The 23,734-nt window shown below is 42.4% G+C and overlaps 3 protein-coding genes and 1 pseudogene across 4 annotated transcripts in view; 2 read left to right on the forward strand and 2 right to left on the reverse strand.

Moving 5' to 3' along the window:
• The window catches only part of MAPKAPK5 (MAPK activated protein kinase 5), a 37,705-nt gene extending 21,402 nt beyond the window's left edge, over positions 1 to 16,303 (forward strand). Inside the window, exons 8-14 of the mRNA XM_057747043.1 lie at positions 2,119 to 2,199; positions 4,686 to 4,873; positions 6,778 to 6,898; positions 9,457 to 9,587; positions 9,848 to 9,963; positions 10,991 to 11,095; positions 13,682 to 16,303. Coding sequence (XP_057603026.1) covers positions 2,119 to 2,199; positions 4,686 to 4,873; positions 6,778 to 6,898; positions 9,457 to 9,587; positions 9,848 to 9,963; positions 10,991 to 11,095; positions 13,682 to 13,776 — 837 coding nt within the window. The 3' untranslated portion in view covers positions 13,777 to 16,303. The remainder of the gene's footprint in view (positions 1 to 2,118; positions 2,200 to 4,685; positions 4,874 to 6,777; positions 6,899 to 9,456; positions 9,588 to 9,847; positions 9,964 to 10,990; positions 11,096 to 13,681) is intronic.
• On the reverse strand, positions 1,270 to 2,050 carry LOC130858341 (40S ribosomal protein S2-like; annotated as a pseudogene).
• TMEM116 (transmembrane protein 116) overlaps positions 3,909 to 23,734 on the reverse strand; it is a 103,929-nt gene continuing 84,103 nt past the window's right edge. The window contains exons 11-12 of one of the 2 annotated variants that reach the window (XM_057747033.1): positions 5,506 to 5,610; positions 3,909 to 3,940 (exon numbers count right to left, since the gene is read on the reverse strand). In XM_057747033.1, the coding sequence (XP_057603016.1) occupies positions 5,512 to 5,610 (99 nt within the window). In that variant the 3' untranslated portion in view covers positions 3,909 to 3,940; positions 5,506 to 5,511. Of the gene's footprint in view, positions 3,941 to 5,360; positions 5,611 to 23,734 lie in introns of those variants that run through there. The other variant, XM_057747034.1, reaches the window with a different exon arrangement.
• On the forward strand, positions 16,526 to 23,728 carry LOC130859533 (disintegrin and metalloproteinase domain-containing protein 1a-like). Its single transcript, XM_057747024.1, has one exon. It carries the CDS (start codon positions 17,958 to 17,960, stop codon positions 20,607 to 20,609), a length of 2,652 nt encoding a protein of 883 aa, XP_057603007.1. The 5' UTR covers positions 16,526 to 17,957; the 3' UTR covers positions 20,610 to 23,728.

The raw sequence follows: 23,734 nt of genomic DNA on the forward strand, positions 1-23,734 counted from the left end.
ATATATAGATACACATATACACTTTTTCAGATTCTTTTCCATTATAGGTTATTTCAAGACATTGAATATAGTTCCCTGTGCTATACAGTAGGTCCTTGTTATCTGTTTTAAAATATAGTAGTGTGTATCTGTTAATCCCAAATTCCCAATTTATCCTTCCCCGCCTTTCCCCTTTGATAACCATAAGTTTGTTTTCTAGGCCTGTGAGTGTATTTCTGTTTTGTAAATAAGTTCATTTGTATCATTTTTTTAGATTCCACATATAAGTGATATTGTTATGATATTTGACTTTCTCTGACTTACTTCAGTTAGTATGATAATCTCTAGGTCCATCCATGTTGCAGCAAGTGGCATTATTTCATTCTTTTTTATAGCTGAGTAATATTCCATTGTGTGTGTGTGTGTGTGCGCGCACACGTGTGTGTGAGACATCTTCTTTATCCATTCATCTATTGACGGACATTTAAGTTGCTTCCATGTCTTAGCTATTGTGAATAGTGCTACTGTGAACATTGGGGTGCATGTATCTTTTCAAATTAGTGTTTTCATCTTTTCCGGATATATGCCCAGGAATGGGATCACTGGATCGCATGGTAACTCTGTTTTTAGTTTTTTAAGGAGCCTCCATGCTGTTTTCCATAGTGGCTGCACCAATTTACATTTCCACCAACAGTGTAGGAGGGTTCCCTTTTCTCCACACCTTCTCCAGCATTTATTATTTGTAGACTTTTTGATGATGGCCATTCTCACTGATTATGAGGTGGTAACAGTGTCTTCCGAAGAGCAAAAGATTTTAATTTTGGTGTGAAGGCCAGTTGGTTAATTTTTTAAAAAATTTTACGGACTCTGCTTTTGGTTTTCTATCCAAGAAATCTTTGCTTAACCCAAGATCACAAAGATATTAATTTTTGAAATAAGGCAGTTTTAGCCCTCCAACTTTGTTCTTTTTCATAATTCTTTTGGCTACTCAAATTTCTTTGCATTTCCATATGAACTTTAGAATTGGCTGTTGATTTCTACAAAAAAGCGTGCTGAGATTTTGACTAGGGTTGTTTTAAACATATAGTTCAGTATGGGAGCACTGACATCACAACAGTATCAAAGCCTTCTGACCCATAAGCAAGCTGTATTAATCCATTTATTTTTGTCCTTGGTTTTGCTCAGCAATATTTGTATAATTTTCAGTGTACGTGTCTTTCACATCTCTTTGTAGATTTATCCTTAATATTTTTTATGCTGTCATAAGTGGTATTTCTTTTTCAGGTTTAATTAATTCACTTTATTATTCTTGTGTGAAAACACTAGCCTGGGTCCCCTCTGCACGGAGACTCTGGTGTGGATCTTTACAAGATGGTCAGTGAATTCCTGATAGGGAGCCTTGGTGAGCACAGTCCCCTTCAAGAGGTCAAGTGTAATACAGCTGTAGGTCTTAGAGGTGGCATCGAAGGTGGCCTTGGCAAAGTTGCTCAAGATGGGCAGTGCAATCCCTGGCCCAGGTGTAACAGTTTTTGTACCTGCCGTCAGCAGCAGCTTTGTGGTTACGAAGGCCAAGACAGTAGCAGTGGGTCTGGGTACAAGGATGAAGCATACCAGCACAGAGCTACAGTATCCTGTCACCTTCAAGGAACTTTGTGGGGTTTGCCGATCTTGTGTTCCCAGGAGTCCCATTATCCATGACAATGGAGACCTCGGCCAGGATGATGGCCCTGTGGATGGCAGTGGTTACCTCCATGGAGCACTTAACACCCAGAGCCATGTCACTAGTATAGTCCCTCATGGCAACAAATACCTTGAACCTGAAAGCAGCACCAGTCTGCTTTCACTGCTTTCAAAGGATAAGGGACGTCCCTAGGAAAAAGTAATCTCAGATAGACAGGAAGAAGAGAGAAATCTCCTTCAGGGGCTTAATCTTCAAGTCCTTGACCTAGGCAAACACTGATAAATTGCTGATTGTAAGAGAGAAAAACGTTTTTGAAAGTGTTTATGTAGAGTGTTTTAAAATGGTTGATTGTTGACTTCCAGTGAACTACCCTCTTCTGCCTTCCAGCATTCTCTCTCAAGCTGCAGGTCACTAGTGTGATTTTCAATAAATTGTCCGCTTTGGTATGACTCTGACAGGTACTGGAGGCACAGAGAAGGCATCAGAAGGAGAAATCTGGCATCATACCTACCTCGCCAACACCCTACACTTATAACAAGGTAGGAGAAGAGATACTAATCTTTACCCCTTGGGTGTAGCCCCTCTTCTCCTATGAGGTGTTTGTGGCCCTCTGGGAAGATGGCAAATTCTATTCTTATTCCTTAATATTGCTGCCCAAGAGTCTGAAAGCAGCCACATGTGCAGAAAAGTATTTGGAATTCAAATTTTTGTCTGATGAAATAAGATTCAAACCAGTTTAGGTTTTACAGCAGGAACCAAAGGCTGTGGTCACCTGGAGGTTATTTATTTGGCTAGCTATACAGTCCACTGATCACATTTAAAAGATACGTTTGTCTTGCTTTTTTGAGGTGAAGGCCATTTCAGAGAATATTCCTTAGCCATTTATGGTGCCATTCTTTCCAACCCCATAAAACACCCAACTTAGAGCAGTGTCTACTACACATATCGAGTGCTCCTGAGTGTTACATGGTCCTGTCACAGTTCTTAATCTGTAGCCTACACATCGAGCTTCTCTGTTCTAAAGTACAAGAGGTTTAGGGCCTCTTGAAACAGGTCCTAGAGGTCCTGGAGTCACTGAGTAGATCAGAAGAAAATGATGCTGCTTGGGGACTCAAAGTGATATAGATGACAGACAGGAAGCTGAGGATGGTAAAAAGGCAGGCCAGCTCTTGCTGGTCCCACACCTTAGAGGGCCCCACATATTCCTAATGCGTGTGCGTGCACACATGCAGGCATACATATCAAAGAACGCATAGGCTTCTGTGGCACTGGGGACCCTCCACGTGGCACTGACACTGGCACAGCATGACCAGAACCCTAAACAACTACTGTCATGATTACCACTCTTCAGTGCCCCAGTAAGCACTGCACCACACCTTCTTGCCCTATAAATGCAAAACTGTTGGCAGCTGTGCCTATATAGTGAAGGTTGGAAGTAAGGGCTGTGCTGATTATAGTATCAGTCAGAAACTGCTTCCTGCTTCCCAGTGCAGGCAGGAATTGAGTGGTAGAAGCACTTACCTAACAGAGATACTGATTTACTTGATACAGTCTTCTCAGTGTGACTACAATGGATTCTCATGTGATATATTATTTCCTAGTAATATTTTTTCTCCTCTTCCTATTCCATTTTGTGAATCTACTGGTGTTCGTGAATTAGCATGGCATTCATAAAATTTACACTCCACAGATGAGTAATACATTGAAATAATAAGTTCATATTACTTTTGAATATGTATATTTGTTGGTCTAGTTATATACTCTTTATATTGGCAACTAAGTGAACACTGAATGCTACATTTGCAAATAATTTTTCAAATAAAAATAGTGTAAAAAGATGTAGGTAAATTTTCAAAAATTAAATAAATACATCAACCTTAATGGGAGAAAAAAAGAGGCAGTAGGCCAAGAGACTTGCTGTACTCCACCACCATTCAGCCGCATGATGTTGGTTGATGCACTTAGTTTCACTCTTGACAGATGACCTTAGAGGTGACAAGGTCTCTGTAGTATCAGTTTGCTCATGTGAACTATCTTCCTCATTTGAACTATTTTTTAAGATTTCTTTCACCTCTCTAATTTTATAATTATGTTCTACAGCATGGGTCATGTCATCTATAAATGTCTACTAGTATGATGCCAAGACATGGCTGAGAGTACCCAAGACACCTCATTTTCCAGGCTTCTCTTGGAGCAGCACAACAGCTGTGGTGTGAGGAGCGTGTGGCCACAGTGGTAGGCTCCCTGGGCTGCCTTTCCAAGGCAGACACTGCTTTTGTCCTGCAATTCAAGAGAGGCTTGGGTTGAAGCCTCTGAGGGCCCAGTTTCCAAGGCAGGTGAAGCTGGATTTAATTAAAATAGGAATCCTTTATTAATAAGCATGCTGTGACTACAGGCTGTGAAATCACCTTAATACCTACAGACATGGTAGTTGGTGGCAGTTTTGTTTCTTTCAGAGTATCGTCCCCAAGAATGGTCTTGCAAATGGGCACAATGAACCCTTCGTTGCTTTCAGCCTCTTGTTCTTCCCTACAGTGCCTATCCCTAATCTGTGTCAAACTGCTCTGGACCTTTATAAAATGACTTGTGCTATTTTATGGGGTCAGCCCGCCTGTGTCCTAGCTGCTTTGTTCCTGCACCCTCAATGCTCCCAAGGTGGACAGAGTACATGTTTCACTACCAGCTGGCTTACATCTATTACTTTTCTGGCTGGGGACAAAGTATCCTACATCTGTACCCAGTAATTAGATAGCAGTTTGGGCCTAAGCAGTGAGAATAAAAGTGACTATTTTACCCCAGACTGCCCTTGTGTATATGGCGTGCATATATGTAGTGTTGGTAGCACATAGCAAATAAGGAGAGAAAGGTTAATTCTCTTAAGACTTCCTGAAACTTTTCCAGTCTCTGTTAAGTGATTCTCGGAGGTATCAGTCTGTATGTATCGGGGCTGTTTCTGGGTCAGTCCTAGGGGCTTTATTTTGAGCTGTGCCTCTGCTACGAGTGACCATTTTCTTTTTGCTTTCAGAGCTGTGACTTGTGGTCCCTAGGGGTGATTATCTACGTGATGTTGTGCGGATACCCTCCTTTTTACTCCAAACACCACAGCCGGACTATCCCAAAGGATATGCGGAGAAAGATCATGACAGGCAGTTTTGAGTTCCCAGAGGAAGAGTGGAGCCAGATCTCAGAGATGGCCAAAGATGTTGTGAGGAAGTGAGTCCCCAGGCCACTGGGCGGGGAGGCCAGGGAGGCCTTAAAAGTGGTGGAACACAAAGGAATGTTGGGTAGAGAAAAATAATTTGTATCTCAGGCATGCTCCTTCTCATTTTAGCATCACGGAAAATTTTCCCTGGAGCCTGAGATGAGAGTTCTCAGTGTCCACACCTCAGCTAAATTGGAGGGTTGCTCCCTCCTGCTGCATTCCTAGAATTTGTCCCTAGGGTTGAATCCAGGTCCCTTGGTAGCCATTGTATTTGTGAGCATTAATTCAGGACCTTAAATGGTAACCCCCCTGGTGTATCCTTCCTGCACGGAGGCCGGTCATTTGGGACAGACGTGATTCCAGGAACTGAACTGGGGTGCTAAAATGACTGTGATGCTTTTGGCTTTTCATTCCTTAGCTGCTGTGGGAGTGTGTGATTGGTTGTGCAGGGCCTGGACCCCACCTCCTGGCCTTCCTACTGCTAGTTGGTTGCTCTGGCGTGGGATGGAAAGGTTTAGAAGAATTAGGGCTAGTGAGTGGATGAGGGAGACCTGACATTCAGAGTCCTTTAGAGCAATTAGCTGGAGGGTAAAGAAAGAAGTCAGACCTAAATATGAGGTGTATTTGCTTTTTTTCTGCCCACCTTGAGTCAGAGGCTCAACTGCCTAGGACTTGGATGCTGTTCTGGTATTCTGACTGCTTGGTCTTCGTTGAGTAGTTTCTCCTCTTCCGGTTTCAGTTTCTTCATCTGTAGTGTGACAAAGACAAGCATTAAAGGGGCAGTGCCTGGGAACTGCCTCCTAATAGTACAGCTGTTTCTCTGTGGAGATTATTCTCTTTCAGAGGTGAACTTGTCCTATTGGCTAGGTGTTTATGTACATAAAAAGGGACTAGTTTCTAAAGTATACAAGTGAAAGCTTTTTAGGAGGGTGGAGGCAGTGTTTAAATCGTCTCTCTTCCCATGCTCTTTCCATGCTGTATTCTCAGCTACTTAACCAAAACATCAATACCCTCCAAGTGGTTCTTTGCAGTTCTATAGTGTATATTTCTATCCCTAGAGTAATACTGATTATCTTCTTTCGGCATTGAGATTCTTTTCCAAATAATCTTTTCTTTAGAATCTGAAGCTGTTTGTTCACAATGATCCAGAAGGTTACAGAGAACAGGAAAGAGCAAGTAGGCATGTTGTCCTCACTCTGATGTTGGAATTGGAGGCTATGTGTTTGGAAGGAGGTGCTGTAAAAGGCCCAGGGAATATGCCAGGGTGAGCTAGGAATTGCATCAGCATAAATGTACAAGATGTAAAGAACTATGGTCAAAAAACCGATGGTACAGAACAATACATTAGGCTTGGAAGGAAATGCCATCCCCTTCTCAGAGATTAGATTTTTAGCTTTTGAAAGTCTTTGGAATAAAGGGTATGTGTCCTGCCATATGGTGACATCTAAGAGTTTTATCACAAGTAGCAACCTGGATTTTCAGAACTGTATGACCCCTCAACTAATTTTACAGTTTCCACTATTAGCCAAAAGAGCACTTTGAGTCCCTTTTGGAAATTATAGCCCACTGTCCTAGAAACATTAGTCTGGGGATTCAGTGTCTCAGGAACTGTAAGCCATATGTAAGATTACCTTACTGAACCTAGAACTAAGTCTGAGGTATCACTGGTTTAAGCCTTTTCCTAGCATTTTTATATCAATTTATTTAAGTATAGAAAGGACCACCTAAGGACACAGTGCCCTCACAACTAACGGTTAGGGACGAGAACCCCACCTCTGTCCTACAGATGGAAAGCTTAGACTTGTAAGAGTTGGTAGAAAGTCAGAAGCTGGAGCTGGTTAGAGCCAGACCCAGGAACTTTTGGGCCTTCTGGAAGCAACTGTGCATGGCAGTCCTGTTGGCCTTTTCTCCACAGGCTCTTGAAGGTCAAACCAGAGGAAAGACTTACCATCGAGGGAGTGTTGGATCACCCCTGGCTCAACTCAACTGAGGCCCTGGATAATGTGCTACCCTCTGCTCAACTGATGATGGATAAGGTTTTGAATGATGCTTATTTTTTGGCTAAAAAGGCTGTGTTGGGAAGGAATGCAGGGGCTTGACTCAGTGAAGGGTTAAAGGCAAAACAGTGCAGAGCACACAGTCTTTCCCAGAGAAACATCTCTGGTCTCCCGAAGATCAGGATTGGAAATGAGCTTTTTTCCATAAAAGACCAGGTCAAGGCCTGGTAAACACACAAAGGGAACATTCAAAGGACTAGGACTACCCTCCATATTTGTGCCATGGGGTTGGGAGGCGCAGAGCAGTATCAGACAGCATCCTTTTGCCCAAGGGGTTTAAACAAGACTGGTTGGAAAGACCAATAAACACCAATAAACACAAAACAAAGAGGGAACATTTTCAGACATCAGAGCATTTGCATGGTAAACTTTCTGTGAAGGCTATGGGAATTCAGAAAAAGAAAACATGTTTAGGTATGAGCTGGCCTTGGAAACATTTGAGTAGACAGCATGTGTGCCCAAGCATGGCGAAAAACATGAGCAAAAAACGAGAGACTGGAGTTCATTGTTGGGAGAAACAGCATGGCTTCGTGGACAGGAAGTTGGTGAAATGCATGTGGAAGGGCCTGGCTTTGAAAGTAGACAGAGGGGTTTAAGTCTTAGTAGGACATAATTGAGAGGCTACTGTAGATTTTTGAGAAGAGATTTGCCACAGGGAAGGCATTTAATAGGGATGGTTAGTTAGACTTGCAGGCTTGCCAACCTAATACGTCTACAGCTGCTCTAGGAGCAGAGAAGTAGAGATGAATGAATAGGCTAAATATTTTTGAACACAAATTTCTACGTTTTTTCATGACTGACTAGATACAGGGGGACAGTGGGTGGCATATCTGGTGATACCATTGACAGAGGGAAATCAGGAATGAGGCTGGTTTGGCTGAAGGGAAGTCAGGTTTTAGATATTGTTTAAGGTGGTAGATGGACATTCAAATGAATGAGATTGTGTGGTGTGGAATCAGAGTGTTGGCTGAGAGGTAAAGGCAGTGACAGACTTGAGTGTTACTCATTTAGAGGGGATGGAGTTGACGTGTGAGAGAATAAGTGAATAGGAAAAAAGAACGCTAACACCTCCCTTAGGTTAGCTGGAGTATGAGAGAGAAAGGAGAGATAGAAGGAACAGAGTTTTCTGCTATCTCTGATTTGTGGGCAGTTGTCCTCCTGGTTTAAATGTGCCCAGTAGTCCAGAAATGGTTTGTTTGGTCAGTCCAGAATACAAAGGGATTACTTAAATCCTCTGGTTGTCAGCACTTGTGTGTTATAGTGTGGCTTTCCTCAAGATCTTGGAAATGAAGAAATAAGATTGCCCTCTGGAGTTACTTTAAGATTAGTGTATAATGAAGGCAAGTGTGAATATGCATAATCTTCTTAATGAGGAAGAGTAGCTCCTGGCCCTGCAGGATGGAACTGCAATGTGACAGTGTATTCCCATTTTTAAAGAAATGATGTGGTCAGGATGCAGGCTGGTCAACTTTGAAAGTATAGAAAAAATGGCCATGTATGCAGAAACTAGTGTCCATGTAAGCTGTGCCTAGGAGATGGAGCCTGAGCTCACGACTTGAGGTGTTCCCATCTTTTTGGTTGGGCTGTTCACTGATGAGAAGGAAATAGATGTAAGGATTTGGGGGCATGTAGCCAGGGCCAGTAACTATAGTTCCCTAAATGAGTTTGAACTCTTCTTGATCTAATTGCATGCTTGCCAAGGAACTGTTTTTTTAAATTGTCAAATTTTGTTGTTGAGATTCAAATAACACAGAAGTATATAAAATAAAAAGCAAAAGTTCCCTTTCCTTACCCTGCCTCAGTCTCACCCCTTAGAGGTGAGGTGATCTATGGCTTGATGTATCCTTCCTGGTCTTTTTCTGGGGAGACACACACACATTCTCAGAGTTTGTCCTTTTTTAAATATAGAAGTAGAATCATCTCATTCTTACAAAGTTTTTTGCTGATTATTTGCCTTCCCTCATTGGTCTGCCCAAAGTGAGAGAACCCACTGGTCATAAAGACAGACTTGAAGAGTGCTAGACTTTATGACAGTTATTTCTCACTGTAAATTAATTGACTGGCTTATAGATCAGTTTGTGAGGGTCTACTGTGTTCACCAGGTGAAATGCTTGGGGTTCAGAGCTATTGGGGCTGAGGGGACTGTCTACACTGTGGGGGCAGTGAATAAATGCCAGTCAGGGAGGCTTCTCAGGCAGTAGGCTGCTAACCTGTCCCCTGGGTACGTGTGTTACGGTCTTTACACTTGCCCTTGCCAATGACTATAAACATGAGCCTTGTTGGTACTTCCTACTTGCATTTCTGTCCCCCCAGGGAAGAAGGGCTAGCTGTTGCAGAGCCCTTGGCTGGCCTGGTACTCCCTGGGCCCTGCTGACCCATAAGGAAGAGTCCTCTGCCTTATCAAAGCTTGCATACTGCCCGTATGAGAATGACACTGCCTCCTTAGCTCTTTGAGATTCTCCTTCCCACTCTCTTAGATTGGCTTTTTATGTGCCCAGAAATGAATGTGAAAAGCTGATGACAGTGTTTCCATTCAGGCGGTGGTTGCAGGAATCCAGCAGGCCCATGCAGAACAGTTGGCCAACATGCGAATCCAGGACTTAAAAGTCAGCCTCAAACCCCTGCACTCTGTGAACAACCCCATTCTAAGGAAGAGGAAATTACTCGGGTAACTGAGCTTATTTCTTCGATTCTCGCTCATGGCTGGTGTGGCTGAGTGCAGGGTTCTAAAAGGTCAGCCAGGGGTCTGCCCTTTTTTGCCTCTTAAGAGGGTGGAAAGGATAAGTTCTTTAAATAGCATCAGAAGTTGGAGATACTCTATAGTTATTTATCTGAAAAATCTGTTGCCTTATGTTTAGAGTTAATATCTGTTAAGAGTTGGGTTTTGGGGTCTCACCTTGTTATTACCTCTCTCCCAAACTTCTAAAGCACCAAGCCAAAGGATGGTGTTTATATCCACGACCGTGAGAATGGAGCCGAGGATTCAAATGTTGCCTTGGAAAAGCTTCGAGATGTGATTGCTCAGTGTATTCTCCCCCAGGCTGGTAAAGGTCACACCACTTATAAATGCTCTGTGCGTGTCTGTGTGTGTGAGCACATGTACGTGACTAAAAGAGTGGTTTCATTTGAAGTTGTCAGTTTCATCTTTGTGTTATGAGAAAATAAGTACATCATATAGTCTGTGCCACTGAAAAGAGTGGACAGTGGGGACTCAGAAATGTGGTAGGTGCTGCCCCACCTTTGGTTTCCTGTGACATTTCTAGTTTGGGTTTAATTGCCAGTGTCAGGCACAGCATGCAATTTTGTATTTTCTCAGTTTGTTAATGAGATCACAGGATAGAGGATGGAAAATGTGAACAGGGTCAGGATTAAGTTGGGAAGGTCAAGAAGGTTGGGAAACACCATATCGAGAGCCCTTAGAGTACAAGGCTGTCATTAACTTGTCAATATAAAGAGAAGACCTCCTAAGTTCAGAAGTGGCCCTGGCTGCTACTTGTATCATGGGCAGAGTGGGACTTACACATAAGTCTTTTTGGGTGAGAGCTCTCTTTCAGTGTGTTCTCTTTCCACTTAATGGGGTTTGATGGGCTTTTCTCAGCAGATGAATGAGATGCTTCAAAGTAGTAGGCCAGGAAACTGTTGAGTTGACCAGCCTTCCTAGAGTCCTTGGGTTTTCAGAACAGTGTACCTCAGGTAGCCTTCCAAAGTAAGAAATGAGTTTAGGAGAAAGAAGGTAGCCCACTCAGCCTTGTTCTCCCTCCCTCTCATGGTCTCTTTGGTTAACCAGGTGCTTTTGCTCAGCAATAGTCTGACAATGCCTATTTCTCATCCCCCAGTGCTTAAGACTCTGTGGGCATCAGGGGATTTCTGTGAGGCACTCAGAGTAGGAAGAGTTCAGAAAGCAGGAGCAGTCTACATGTCATGTAGTGACAGCAGTAATGATAGCCTGGTAAAGCTTGCACCTTTAATCGTTGCCTCTCAATAAGTTAGACATCACGTCCTTCCATCTCTGACACTAAAATCCCATGATGCTGCAGAAAAATGCAACTTCTTCTTCATCTTTATCAACAGGAGAGAATGAAGATGAAAAGCTGAATGAAGTAGTGCAGGAAGCTTGGAAATATAACCGGGAATGCAAACTCCTAAGAGATACTCTGCAAAGCTTCAGCTGGAATGGTAGGAGCCTTTATTATGCCTTTCCCCAGGAATGCAGAGAAGTAATTGTGTTTAGAACGTGTAGGATCTCTGGGGGCTTAGCTGGGGCTGTTTTCAGGTAAAGTACGGCTGGAGAGTGAGTGCAGTATTGTGGGACAGGGGGTTAGCCCTACAGTAACTGCCTAGGCATATCTGGACATCTGGCCCTTTCGCCTGTTTTCCAGAGTTCAAATAAATTATGTGTTGCAGATTCATTGCTGCAGAACCCCGTCACACACCACTTGGCCAAAAAGTTGTCAGATCTCAGAACTCCTTCCAGATACCTGAGCTGTTCACCAGGTCATTAAGGAGCAGTATACTCTGAAGGGGAGCAAGAGGGCAAAGTACCAGAGTCTGCGCTACTAATCTGCTTAGCTTAGAGAAGACCTGTTTCACTAAAGCATAGAGAGTGCCAAATATGCTACTCGTTGAATTTTTTTCCCCACAGGTAAACAAGGTGGAGGTGTATTTTTTCAGCTGCTTTTGTATTGTCTTTCTACTTTAGCAGACTAAACTAAACTTAAGGTCTAGGATGCTCAGGAAAGGGAGCAAACTCATTGTTTGGCTTGATTCTTGGACATGAGAAATCCAAAATGCTAGCCTGGCCATTCCCTCACTTGGAGGAGACTGGCTCCCCTAGCTTTTGTTTTTTGAGTTTTTTTTTTTTTTTTTAAGATTTTGAGGGACTTCCCTGGTGGCACTGTGATTAAGAATCCACCTGCCAATGCAGGGGACACGGGTTCGATCTCTGGTCTGGGAAGATCCCACATGCTGCGGAGCAACTAAGCCCTGTGCCACAACTACTGAGCCTGTGCTCTAGAGCCCAGGAGCCACAATTACTGAGCCCATGTGCCACAACCACTGAAGCACACGCACCTAGAGCCCATGCTCCACAATAAGCGAAGCCACTGCAATGAGAAGCTCGAGTATCGCAACAAAGAGTAGCCCTGGCTCACCACAACTAGAGAAAGCCCGTGTGCAGCAACGAAGACCCAACACAGCCATAAATAAATAAGTAAGTAAGTAAGTAAAGTCAGTCAGTCAGTCAGTCAGTCTTCCTAGGTGGCACAGTGGTTAAGAATCTGTCTGCCAATGCAGGGGATACAGGTTCAATCCCTGTTCCAGCAAGATCCCACATGCCATGGAGCAACTAAGCCCGTGCACCACAACTATTGAGCCTGCACTTTAAAGCCTGTGAGCCACAACTGTTGAGCCCATGTGCCACAACTACTGAAGCCTACACACCGAGAAGCAAGCAAGAGAAGCCAGGGCAATGAGAAGCCTGCACACCACGATGAAGAGTACCCTCCGCTCTCCACAACTAGAGAAAGCCCATGTGTAGCAACAAAGACCCAACACAGCCAATAAATAAAAAAAATAAATAAATAAGTAAAAGTTAAATAAATAAATATTTTGAAATATCAGTACACAAAAGTGATCACATTTGAGGTATGCACAAAGTGAACACTCCTGTGTAACCAGCACCTAGAACATGTAGTGGAACATGTGCCTTCTTTTAACTACCTCCCTCTCCACAAGGGAAATTATGATCCCTATTTCTAGCAGTATATATTAGTTTTGCCTGGTTTTATATTTTGTGTAAATGGAGTCAGACAAGTCTGTGTTCTTTTGTGTCTGGCTTATTTTAGTCAACATTGTGAGATTCAGCCATATTGTTGTGTGTACCAGCAATTCATTCTCATATATGTATGTATGTAAATATATATATATATTCTCTCTATATATATTCATGTATTTTTTTCTCCATATATATACATTTTTTTAATATTTATATTTATCCATTCTACTGTTGAATGGACATGTAGGGTTTTTCCAGGTTTTGGTAATTCAGGAGAGCACTGCGGTGAAAAAAGAACACTCGTGTATATCTTTTGATGAATATTTTGGTGAACTCATTTCTCTTATGTATCTAGGATTGGAGTTGCTGGTTTATGGAGATATTCATCTGTTTGCTTTAGTAGGTACTGCCACAAGTTTTCCAAAGTGGTTATACCAATTTACACTTCCACTAGCAGTGTTTGAGGGTTCTAGTTATTCTCTAACCACACCAGTACTTGCTTTTGTCTTTTTCATTTTAGTCATTCTGATTAATAAGTACTACTGGTATTGCAGTGTTGTTTTACTTTGCCTTTCCCTGATGACTTACGAGCTTAAGCACTTTTAATGTTTATTGGCAGTTTAGATTTTGTGAATTGCCTATTCTTTTGCCCATTTTTCTGTTGAGTTGTATCTCTCTTGTAGATGTGTAGGAGTTCTTTATATAGTCTGAATATGAGTTCTGTTGTAGACATATTACAAAGAACCTGTCCTTTGTGGTTTCCTTCTGTGCTATTGTACTCAACATTGGATTTTTACAGCGACGTTAATAAGCTGCTCAATTCTACCTGAAAAATGGGGGATTTGAACTGCTTTTGACCAGTATTGGGGATGGTTCCTCCATTGGTGAGGGTGAATTTGACACTGGTGAGGTGTACCTTATTGGGTCCCTGTCAAGAATCTTATTATCTCCCAGTTTGGAGACTGACCTTTTCCTTTCTTGGGTTTTAGGTCGTGGATTCACAGATAAAGTAGATCGACTAAAACTGGCAGAAATTGTGAAGCAAGTGATAGAAGAGCAAACCACATCCCATGAATCCCAATAATGACAGTTTCAGACTTTGTTTTTTAACAATTTGAAAATTTATTCATTAATGTATAAAGTAATTTTTATGTAAATTAATAAATCATAATTTCATTTCCACATTGCTTAAAGATGCTGTATAAATTTAGATACAGGATTTACAAATAGTATAGTTCGTTTTTAAGAAAAGCTCTGTTCCTGGAGATATACTATTACTTTAGGATTGTTTAGTCATATGTTGTAAAGCTGACAGATGATATTGTCAAGCAAGATTGTTTTCTTTGTAATAAAGTATATAAAAACCATTTGCCAGTGGTAGGCAAAGGACCAATTATACTGACCTTCTGCTTAGTAAACAGTTGAATCAAGTACTGTGGAATCTGGTTTCAATTGCCCTGTGTATTTACTTTCTCCACTATTGGTAGATTAGCTCTGGTGCCAAGAAATTTTTGTGGATCCATGTTGCAGATTGCCTGATGGAACTCACAGGGTGCCAGCTCCCATGATGGAAGAGGCAGGGAGCTGAGCCCTCATTTCTCTTACCCCTAGTTCCCTAGAGAAAAGTGGTAACATTTCTTTTTTGTCATATTTGTTAAAAGGTATTGGTGCGTTTCTTAAAGCTAATGGGATTCTCTATTGAGTTTATTCTTTTCATGTTTAACCAGAGCTTCAGCCCTCCCACCTCCTTTGAGGTCCTATTTGTCCTCTCCCTTTCCTGCAGCCCCCACCAGCTCCATTGCTTCTTATTTCCTTTCCCTGTTCTTCTGGCCCCTTTCATGGGATGATTTTTCTGAGAAAGTTACATACATGAAAACTAGACTACTAGATTAGCATCTAAGATGGTCCAGGTTTTTTCTCTTATAGCTACCCTTTTTCTCTAACGTTTCTGCCTGGGTTTCATGTTGGCATTCCCTGGGCTGCATGTATTTTATTTAGCCCTGTTCATTTTCAGGAAGCATGGTTCTGACCCAGAGATCAGATACTTGAAAACAAGGCTGGGTGCTTTTCCACTTTGCTGTTGTGCATATGGGCTTCCATAACAAACCATTTTTATTTATTTTCTTATTTCTTGGTTGTTCGTTCTGTGTTGGTAAATGGGAGAGTTGATAGGCAAACTCCAATTCACAGAGGAGAAGAAAAGGATCAGTAAGCTCAGTTATTCAGTTTTATCCCATTACATCCTTTTCAATCAAAATAACCCCACAGAGCTCACTTACTTTCTAACTCCTCCACTTTCCTCAATCCACCATGTCTTCATGGTGACATTTGGTTAGTATGCCCCATATGTGTGTGAATGACTGTAGGAATATATGATAAAAACATTAAGTATCTCTTAGGAATTACTTTATACGTTGGTTCCCTTTTATTTCAGATAATTTTAAATTCAGGGCATTTTTTTGAGGTAAGGCTCACTAATCTTAGGTGATTGATAACTGTTATAAATGGATACCCTGTAGGGAGAATTCAGTACTTTTAAACATGGCAAAACTAACAGGCAGCAGAGAAAAAGAAAATGTTTTCTTACTAACCAGAAAATTTAGTTGAGAGTTGAATTTAGGGTTGAATTATTCTGTTTTTCAGTGAAATGCAGTCTTATAGATCCCTTGTTGCAATCAGGAAAAACTCTGTACTTGTTTCTGGAACAACTGAATACCTATTATTTTTCTTATCTTCGGGCAGAGATTCAGTATTTGCTGGGGAGAGGAAGGCAGTAATTAACTTTGTTACTCTTTTTCTTCAGAGGAATTTGTAGTATGCCCAGTCTACCATTAACTTCTCACATTTGTTATTTGGGTGTCTTCTGAAGGCTCAAGATGACTTCCTTCACTGTGTGGTGAATTCTAGGGATGATCTAAAAGGGTATCTGAAAGATGCTTCCTTTTACTCTGAGCAGCTGCCTGTGTTTCTTTAGGCTGAATTAAATTGGCTGCAAAAGTGAGGGCTGTGTCCAGACAGGTCCATGCTGAAAGTTTGTGAATACCCTGGAGGATGCTCCAGTGTTGCTACTCAAAAGTGGGTCCTGCCCTACACAGAGCTCCCTGACAAGACAACAGCTTCCAAAAGACTCAGCACTGTTTGTTCTTTAAAGTGGAGTTTTGTTTATGGAGTTTGTTTGTAGGCAAGTAGCAAATTCTGCTTTAACTTTACCAGTCAGGTTTACTAATAAAATTCGCATGTACTGGAAGTGAAACAAAATCATCCTTGTCTCTTTTGACCTGTCTCTCTAATGCCTGTACCTTCACAAAGTTCACATTGTAAGAACAGTTCTCACAGGCAGGAGAGTCTCCAGTTTTCCTACATGATTTGCTAACCCTCTGCTTACTATAAAACCATTACTTATCACTCAAATACTTTCAGACTTTACCATAGTTACTAATCTGCTTGATGCGAAACAACTTTTGTATTTTTCTGGCTAATGTCTCGTGTAAGTTATAGGAGAACACCTGTCAGAAATTTATCGCCTGAAACATATAGATAGGAGAAACTACTTTTTAAAAAGAGTTTTGTTTTTGTATTCATTTGAGATAGAACAAGTTAAAGGAATTGGTTGAAGTCATGATTTAAATCAGATCTTGTGTGTGAATGCTTGCGTGTGCGTGTATTTATTGAAAAAAATGTGTTTCAATTTGAGAATTGGAAAATTGGATATTTAATTTAAATTATATTTTTATTTATTTAAAAAGTAGAAGTGGTCTTTCATTATTGATTTGATTCATTTGTCCCACAAAATGACTTAATCAAATTTGCCCTGCTTGTTTGGTTAAGACACAGGGGGAACATCTTAAATCTGTGATTATTTCCAGGCTACATAATTATAAGAGGCTTTCCTCTTATACAAAATACAAGGAGAAAAGAAATCCAGCTAGAAATCATTTCACCATTTTTGCTGTAAATTTTTTAATGGGTTTGTGATATGATGGTATTAATTTTCTTGCTAGATGCAGATGATAAATTTTCTCATCTGTATTAGGAATTAAATATTAATTGGGGATAGTTAATGAGTTGATTTGCTCTCATGCTTATATCTGAGATCTTGTAGCACTATACCATTCTTTTTTGAATTATACAGGGCATTTCTCCATTTTTGTGTGGTACTTCTAGTCATAACCCTTATTTTGAAAAAGGTTTTATATTATAAATATTTCACTTAATTTAGTTCATCTTAGGATGCAAAGGAGAATAACTGGGCAAGGAATGTGGATAGATAGGGCTTTTTTCCCTTTAAACTAATACTGCTAAATATACCAGGAGATCAATGTCAAAATCAAATCCAAGGACTTCTGTAGACATTACAGTTCCATTTTAGTCACAAAAGTGAAGAAGTCTTTAAAAAGTTCTTATATGGTCCATTTTTATTTTCTTGATGAAATAATAACTAGATACCTGATTAATGAGAGTTTATTTTTATTCCAGAGTTTGTTTTTATGTTGGGAGGAACTGAACTTTGGTCTTAGTCACTTGTAAGTCTTCATAGCGAAACTGAACTCCTTTCATTTAACACTTAGTATGTTTGTGCATTAGGAAAGCTTCTTATTAGAGGAAAATTACGTTTCTATGCAGATATAAAATATCTAAACTCATCTGTTATGAACAAAAGTTAATGAGGGAGAATTTGTGCATCCACATAGAATTTTTCTTGAATTAAAGGAAAAAACCAGACCCTGACAAAGGAGGGTTGGACTGAGAAACAGTACTCTCAGTACTACAGAAATGAGGAAAAGAGGTAATGGGCAACAGAGAACTCTGTCCTGCTCCGAGATCCCCAACGAATCCCCATCCCCTCCCCCCGACCTCCTGCCAGAATGTTGGGTTTCAAAGAATGAGCAGGTTAACGGATATCAGGAGTAGTATGGCCCGGGCTGAGGATAGGATAATTTGTCTGAGGAACAGTACTGGCTGAATCATTACAGGCCTGCTACTTGGTATATCCTTCTGTGAGGGTAAAGGGAACTTAGCCAAGGAGCATTAAAACTGTTGCTGTTGGAAGGAAGTCATATAGTAAGGAACCACTGAAGGCCAAGAGAGTAAAGCAAGAATAGAAACAGCCCCAAAGTCTGTAAGACTCAGAGTTGGGCAGCACCCACCCATAAAGGAGCCATCATAGATCTGGGGCTAATACCTGAGTTTCCCAGGCTCAGCATGCCAGGGAGAGCTGCTGCTGCTGGACACAGGCCCTGCATCATCAACTGATTTGCTAGGGCCATGTCAGTGGCAGCGTCTGTGAGAGACTCTGCCTCTATACTGCCTTCTCTATGGAAAAACCAGGTGGCCTTGAAGGAGGGTAAGATAAAGTTTCAGACTTGGGCTCAGCAGAAGAGGGCCTTGAAGCTGGGGCCAGTGCCAGGATCTTCACGTATCAGTTTGAGGATTGTCTTGCTGTTGGTGATTTCTCTGCCAAGCACGCACTGTGCCCTGGGATCAGTGTATTACTCTTCCTATGAAATAGTCATCCCCAAGAGTCTGGCAGTGGAAGGAAGGGAAGACCAAGTGGAAGAGCTCTCCTACGTGCTTTTTATGCAGGGCCAGAAGCAGCTGATTCACCTGAAGGTGAAGAGAGACTATTTTGTGAATAACTTTCCAGTCTTCAGCTACCACAACGGCATCCTGGGGCAAGAAATGCCTTTGATCTCACATGACTGTCACTATGAGGGCTACATAGAAGGAGCCCCAGGTTCTTTTGTTTCTGTCAACACCTGTTCAGGCCTCAGGGGCATCCTGATTAAGGAGGAAAAATCCTACGGCATTGAGCCCATACACTCTTCAAAACGGTTTGAACACATGTTGTACACCATGGCCCATGAAGCTCGAGTCTCCTGTAGTGTCACTTCCAAAGACAGCCAAGTGGCATCCACCAGCCGGCAACAAGAGAGCAGCAAGCCCCGCGGTCGGCAGGTGCCATCCTACTTGTGGTCTCACACCAAGTACGTGGAGATGTTTCTCGTGGTCAACAACCAGCGGTTCCAAATGTGGGGCAGTGACATCAATGAGACGGTCCGGAGAGTAATGGATGTCATTGCTCTGGCCAACAGCTTCACTAGGGGAATAAACACAGAGGTGGTGCTGGCTGGAATGGAGATCTGGACCGAGGGGGACCTCATAGAGGTCCCAGTGGACCTGCAAGTTGCACTCAGGAACTTCAATAGCTGGAGACAAGAGAAGCTCTTCCATCGTGTGAAGCATGATGTTGCCCACATGATCGTTGGACACCATCCTGAAGAGGCTATGGGGCAGGCATTCCTCAATGGTGCCTGTTCAAGTGATTTTGCAGCAGCCGTAGAATCCTTCCACCATGAGGATGTCCTTCTGTTTGCAGCACTCCTGGTCCATGAGCTTGGGCACAACTTGGGTATTCGGCACGACCATTCGGCCTGCATCTGTAAAGATAAACCCTTTTGCCTCATGCGTGAAAATATCACTAAAGAAAGTGGCTTCAGCAACTGCAGCTCTGACTTCTTCTACCAGTTCCTCTGGGAACACAAAGGGGCCTGCCTATTTAACAAGCCTGGGCACAAAGGCCGCTTACGGAGGGATGCCAAATGTGGAAATGGTGTTGTAGAAGACGATGAGCAGTGTGACTGTGGTTCTGAGTGTGACACTCACCCGTGCTGTGACCAAACATGTAGGCTGAAGGAGAATGCAAACTGTAGTGATGGACTCTGCTGTGTTAAATGCCAACTGAAACATAAGGGATTCATATGCCGTCCCGCTTTGGGGGAGTGTGACCTCCCCGAGTATTGTGACGGTTTCTCTGGAAAATGCCCTATAGACAGCTATAAGATAGATGGTACAACATGCGACAGAATTCACTATTGCACTGGAGGTCGCTGTAAGAACCCTGATAACCAGTGCATGGACATATACGGGTCCCCTGCAAGGTCTGCCCCAGAAAACTGTTACATTTCAATGAACAGAAAAGGCGACCGGTTTGGAAACTGTGGTATTACCAACTCACCTAGTTTAAGATACCTGAAATGTGCAGATGATAATATATTTTGTGGGAAACTTATATGCACAAATGTTAGACAGGTACCACAAATCAAACCAAATCACACACTGATCCAGGTTGCTCACGAAGGTGACTGGTGCTGGAGCATGGCTGCCTATAACACTACTGATATCCCTGATGATGGAGATGTGCACACAGGCACTCTTTGTGCCCCACACAAAGTCTGCGTGAATCACTTGTGCACTGATTACACCAAGCTTGGGTACAACTGTGAATCAGCAGAATTGTGTAATGGGAAAGGAGTTTGCAACAATTTTAGGCACTGCCATTGTGAGGATGGCTATGCTCCCCCTGACTGTAAAACTCCTGGAAATGGGGGTAGTGTAGACAGTGGTCCACCTGGCAATCCAATTAAAATTCAAGGTGGAAATGGAAGTTACAATTCTATTCGCCATAGGTCTAAGTTTAGAAATGTTGGCAACATAATTTTCATACTCCCTTCATTTCTTTTAATATTGTTGTTAATTATAGTATTTTGTATTACCATCAAGACCGTAGTTGAGACAGTAGAGACCCCAGGGCAAGGCTCAGAGGACAGTGAAGAGGAAACGACTAGTGAGGCATTCTTCATGGAATTCCTACCAGTGATAAGGGAGGATGAGTCAGGAGGGGAGGCTCCCCCACCAGAGGAGGCTCCCCCACAAGGAGAGGCCCCCCCACCAGAGGGGGCGCCACCACCAGAGGGGGTGCCACCACCAGCAGAGGCCCCTGCACCAGTGGCCCCACCACCACCACCAGAAGCTCCCCCGCCGGAGGCCCCACCAGCGCCACCGCCAGAGGCCCTGCCACCAGAGGTCCCACCGCCACCACCGCCAGAGGGCCCACCACCAGGAGCACCAGCACCATAAGAGGTAGCAAGTGAAGGACAAAGAGAACCAACGGCAGAAGTGTATTGGAGGAAGAATCCAAAAATATCAAATATCTCAAGCAGCGAGTGGCAATGAGGGGCTCAGAGACGCAAAGGTGAAGTGAGAATTGAAGGCTCCTATACCTCTGACTGGGATATATACTCTACAGAAACATACTAACATGGGAACAGGGACATCCCTGCTTTTATTATTCACTTTAGAAAATTTGGTTACATATTCACATATGAACTCATATATAAAATATTCTATATTTTGCTTTTTTCCCATTTCATGAAACAACTTTATTTAAGCTTTTCTCATGAATCATACGTATCAATGTCATCTTTCATTTGAGCCAATTTCTCATGAAATTACTCTTCAGGGCATACCATCTTCCATCTACATTGTTTGATATACAATATTATCTGTACCTATGATTATCACACGATCGTTCTTCCCACTCATAACACATTACTTTAAGAATGTTATCTATTGAGTAACCTAATTTCCCCAACAGTTACTATTCCTAAATTAAAGATAATTTAAAATAAATAAAAAACTTTTAAGATGAGGACTCCATACAGCCTAGTCCTTGGGGCTTCTTTATTTGGCAGCTCTCTTGGAAGGGACTACATCTTGTGCACGGTGGTCTGATCACCCAGGGCCTGCGTGCATGGGGTAAGGGGAGCAACCTAGGCAGGAGATAATCTTGTCCAGCATGGAGTTTAGTTGGAAGTATTAGTTGTTCCTTTTTCTCTGTTTTCCTACATCACTTATTATATTTAGTTCTCATTTCCTTTTTAAATTAACATATTGTTGACTGACAGTCCAAAGAAACAGAGCTTTGGAGGGCAGTCAATTGTCTGTAAAGAGAGCACAAAGCATGTACAATATGACATTACCCATTCTGTGCAAGACACTGTGCTGAATACTTTACATTCATTGTCTTAATTTAATCCTCCCATCCACCCTATGAGACCTCCATCTTGTACATGAAGAAACAGAGACCAAAGAGTTTTGCTCTAGAGCTGGTAAGGGGTGGAACCTGCATCCCGCCCCAGGTATGACAACCTACATTCTCTACTGCCTTTTCCTTTAGTAAAAAAAAAAAAGTAAGCGGGAAGACAACTGACACGTCCTTAATTGCCCAGAACGTGGCTTCTTCCTCAGTGACTCTAATGAAACAGAAGCCTTACAAATGGATGTTGATCTCCATCATGAACCTACCATACTGTGTAGTCATTATCGATGAAAGAGTCTTTCCCCTATGACATCCTGACATCATGGAGTGGCAGGTCTGCATCCTATCCAGCACCGTAGGTGCTCAGTAAATGTTGACCAAGTGAATGACTTAACCAGGGCCAACCTTAAACTAGGAGGGTAACTTGGATGGATGCCCTTGCCAGTCATTAGGCATGGCACAACCGAAACCTTGCTCAGGTGCAGTGTTGCTGCAGGTTGGGTGTTCTGAGTCTTGGGGAAGTTCCTGAGCATCCGTCCCTGATGGTACATTTGCTGAATCCCTCTTTCTACCTGCCCAATCCTATGTGAGCAGAAAGGAGCAAACAAAAGGAGGATAAGACCTGGCTTCTGCTTTCAAGAAGTGTATGTTAGTTACTTTTGATGGAACAAAACTGAACTTCAGAGCAAAATCCAAAATCAAGCCTTCAGTTACGTAAGTTTCCAGGCCCACGAGATTTGCTGGTAATCAAATCTCCGGACATTGTATGCCAGAAGGTCAACAATCAAAGCACACTATTAGTTGGTGGTCACCTGCGAGCTTAGAGAACAAAAGTGAAACTAGGTAACTGAAGGCCTCCAAGGGTCAACTTGTCATTAGAGACTTCTGCAAAAGATGTGGAGGATTTCTGCTGAGAAGCACTTTGATGGAGAACAGAAGCGGTAACCTTCCTAAGTGCACATGCTGGTGATGACTATAATAAAAGCTAGCACGCATCAGTCTTTTTCTAAAAAAGTGAAGAAATAGAAGGGAATCATGATTTAGGTATGGAGTAATTACGCTTAGCTAACTTAAAGGTGTCCTTTAAAAACCAAAAGTCAGGTAGGTAATTGGGAATCAATCAGTAAAATCTATTTAGGACTTCACAATATTTGACAACATTTACAAATATTTAGCAAACAGGGAAGTTCTATAGACTATTTAAAATTTTTAGTTGCTTCTTTATGATCGACCCTCAGGTTCACAAGACCAGGTTAAAGGCAGGAAACAAAGGTTAGGACAGCTATTTGAATGAACCTTCTCTGAAAGAGTGATAGAAAAATGAACGTATTTATAAATTGTCAGGTGAATCTTAAAATGTGTGGAAACCCCAGAGTTTGGGCATTGAAGGCTGAAGCACTTTAGGACAAACTATAGCAGGGAAGTGACCAGTTTTAATGTGGGCAGGAGAGAGAAGGTAGGTAGGGTAACGCGGGTCTGAAATCTCCAGGTTCAAGGTTCAGTGTTGTGCATGTTGTGTGACTGCCTCTGCAAAGTGCACTCTTTTGCCTGATTCCTCTCCCCGTTATGCTTGGGGGGTTCTGAGGAATGCTTGCTTACACCTTCCAATAATCCATGTTGGTAGCCACTCATGACCCAGCCAGCCGCTGCCCCAGCAGATTCTGACAGTGCCTTCTCACTATCCTTTACCTGCCTTCCCTGGGTGGCTGTTGTCCTCTCTACGCTCCCTGTGGCCAGCGGAGACTGAGGCCCTTCCCTTAGTTTCCCAAAGCACAGCCACGTTCAGGCTCTGGATTTTATTCCAGACTTTGGCGGGGGGTGGGGGCTGAGGCAGTGTGGGCAGGTGGAAGTGATATTACAGTGTGGAAAAGAACACACTTGGGTGTAGCCAGTATTAATGTTCCGGGAGTTCAGAGTCCAGAGATCATGCCCCTCCCTGGGAAACTTGGATAGGTCCTCTCTCTTTGGATGTGCCCAGCCTGACATCTCTTCCTGTCCATGTAAGAGTGCTTTTGGGAATGTCCTCATAACTTAAAGTCAGACTCCACTCTCTTCTCTGGGCCCAGTTGGAGGCAAAAAGAAATGACTTCTGTTAAACACAGGTGACCCGATTCTGCACTAAGTAAACTGTTACATTAGTTTGCAGAATTTTTTGAAAATGTAT

Source organism: Hippopotamus amphibius, chromosome 8 (genome assembly GCF_030028045.1).
Source record: "Hippopotamus amphibius kiboko isolate mHipAmp2 chromosome 8, mHipAmp2.hap2, whole genome shotgun sequence".
Taxonomy (NCBI): Eukaryota; Metazoa; Chordata; class Mammalia; order Artiodactyla; family Hippopotamidae; genus Hippopotamus; species Hippopotamus amphibius.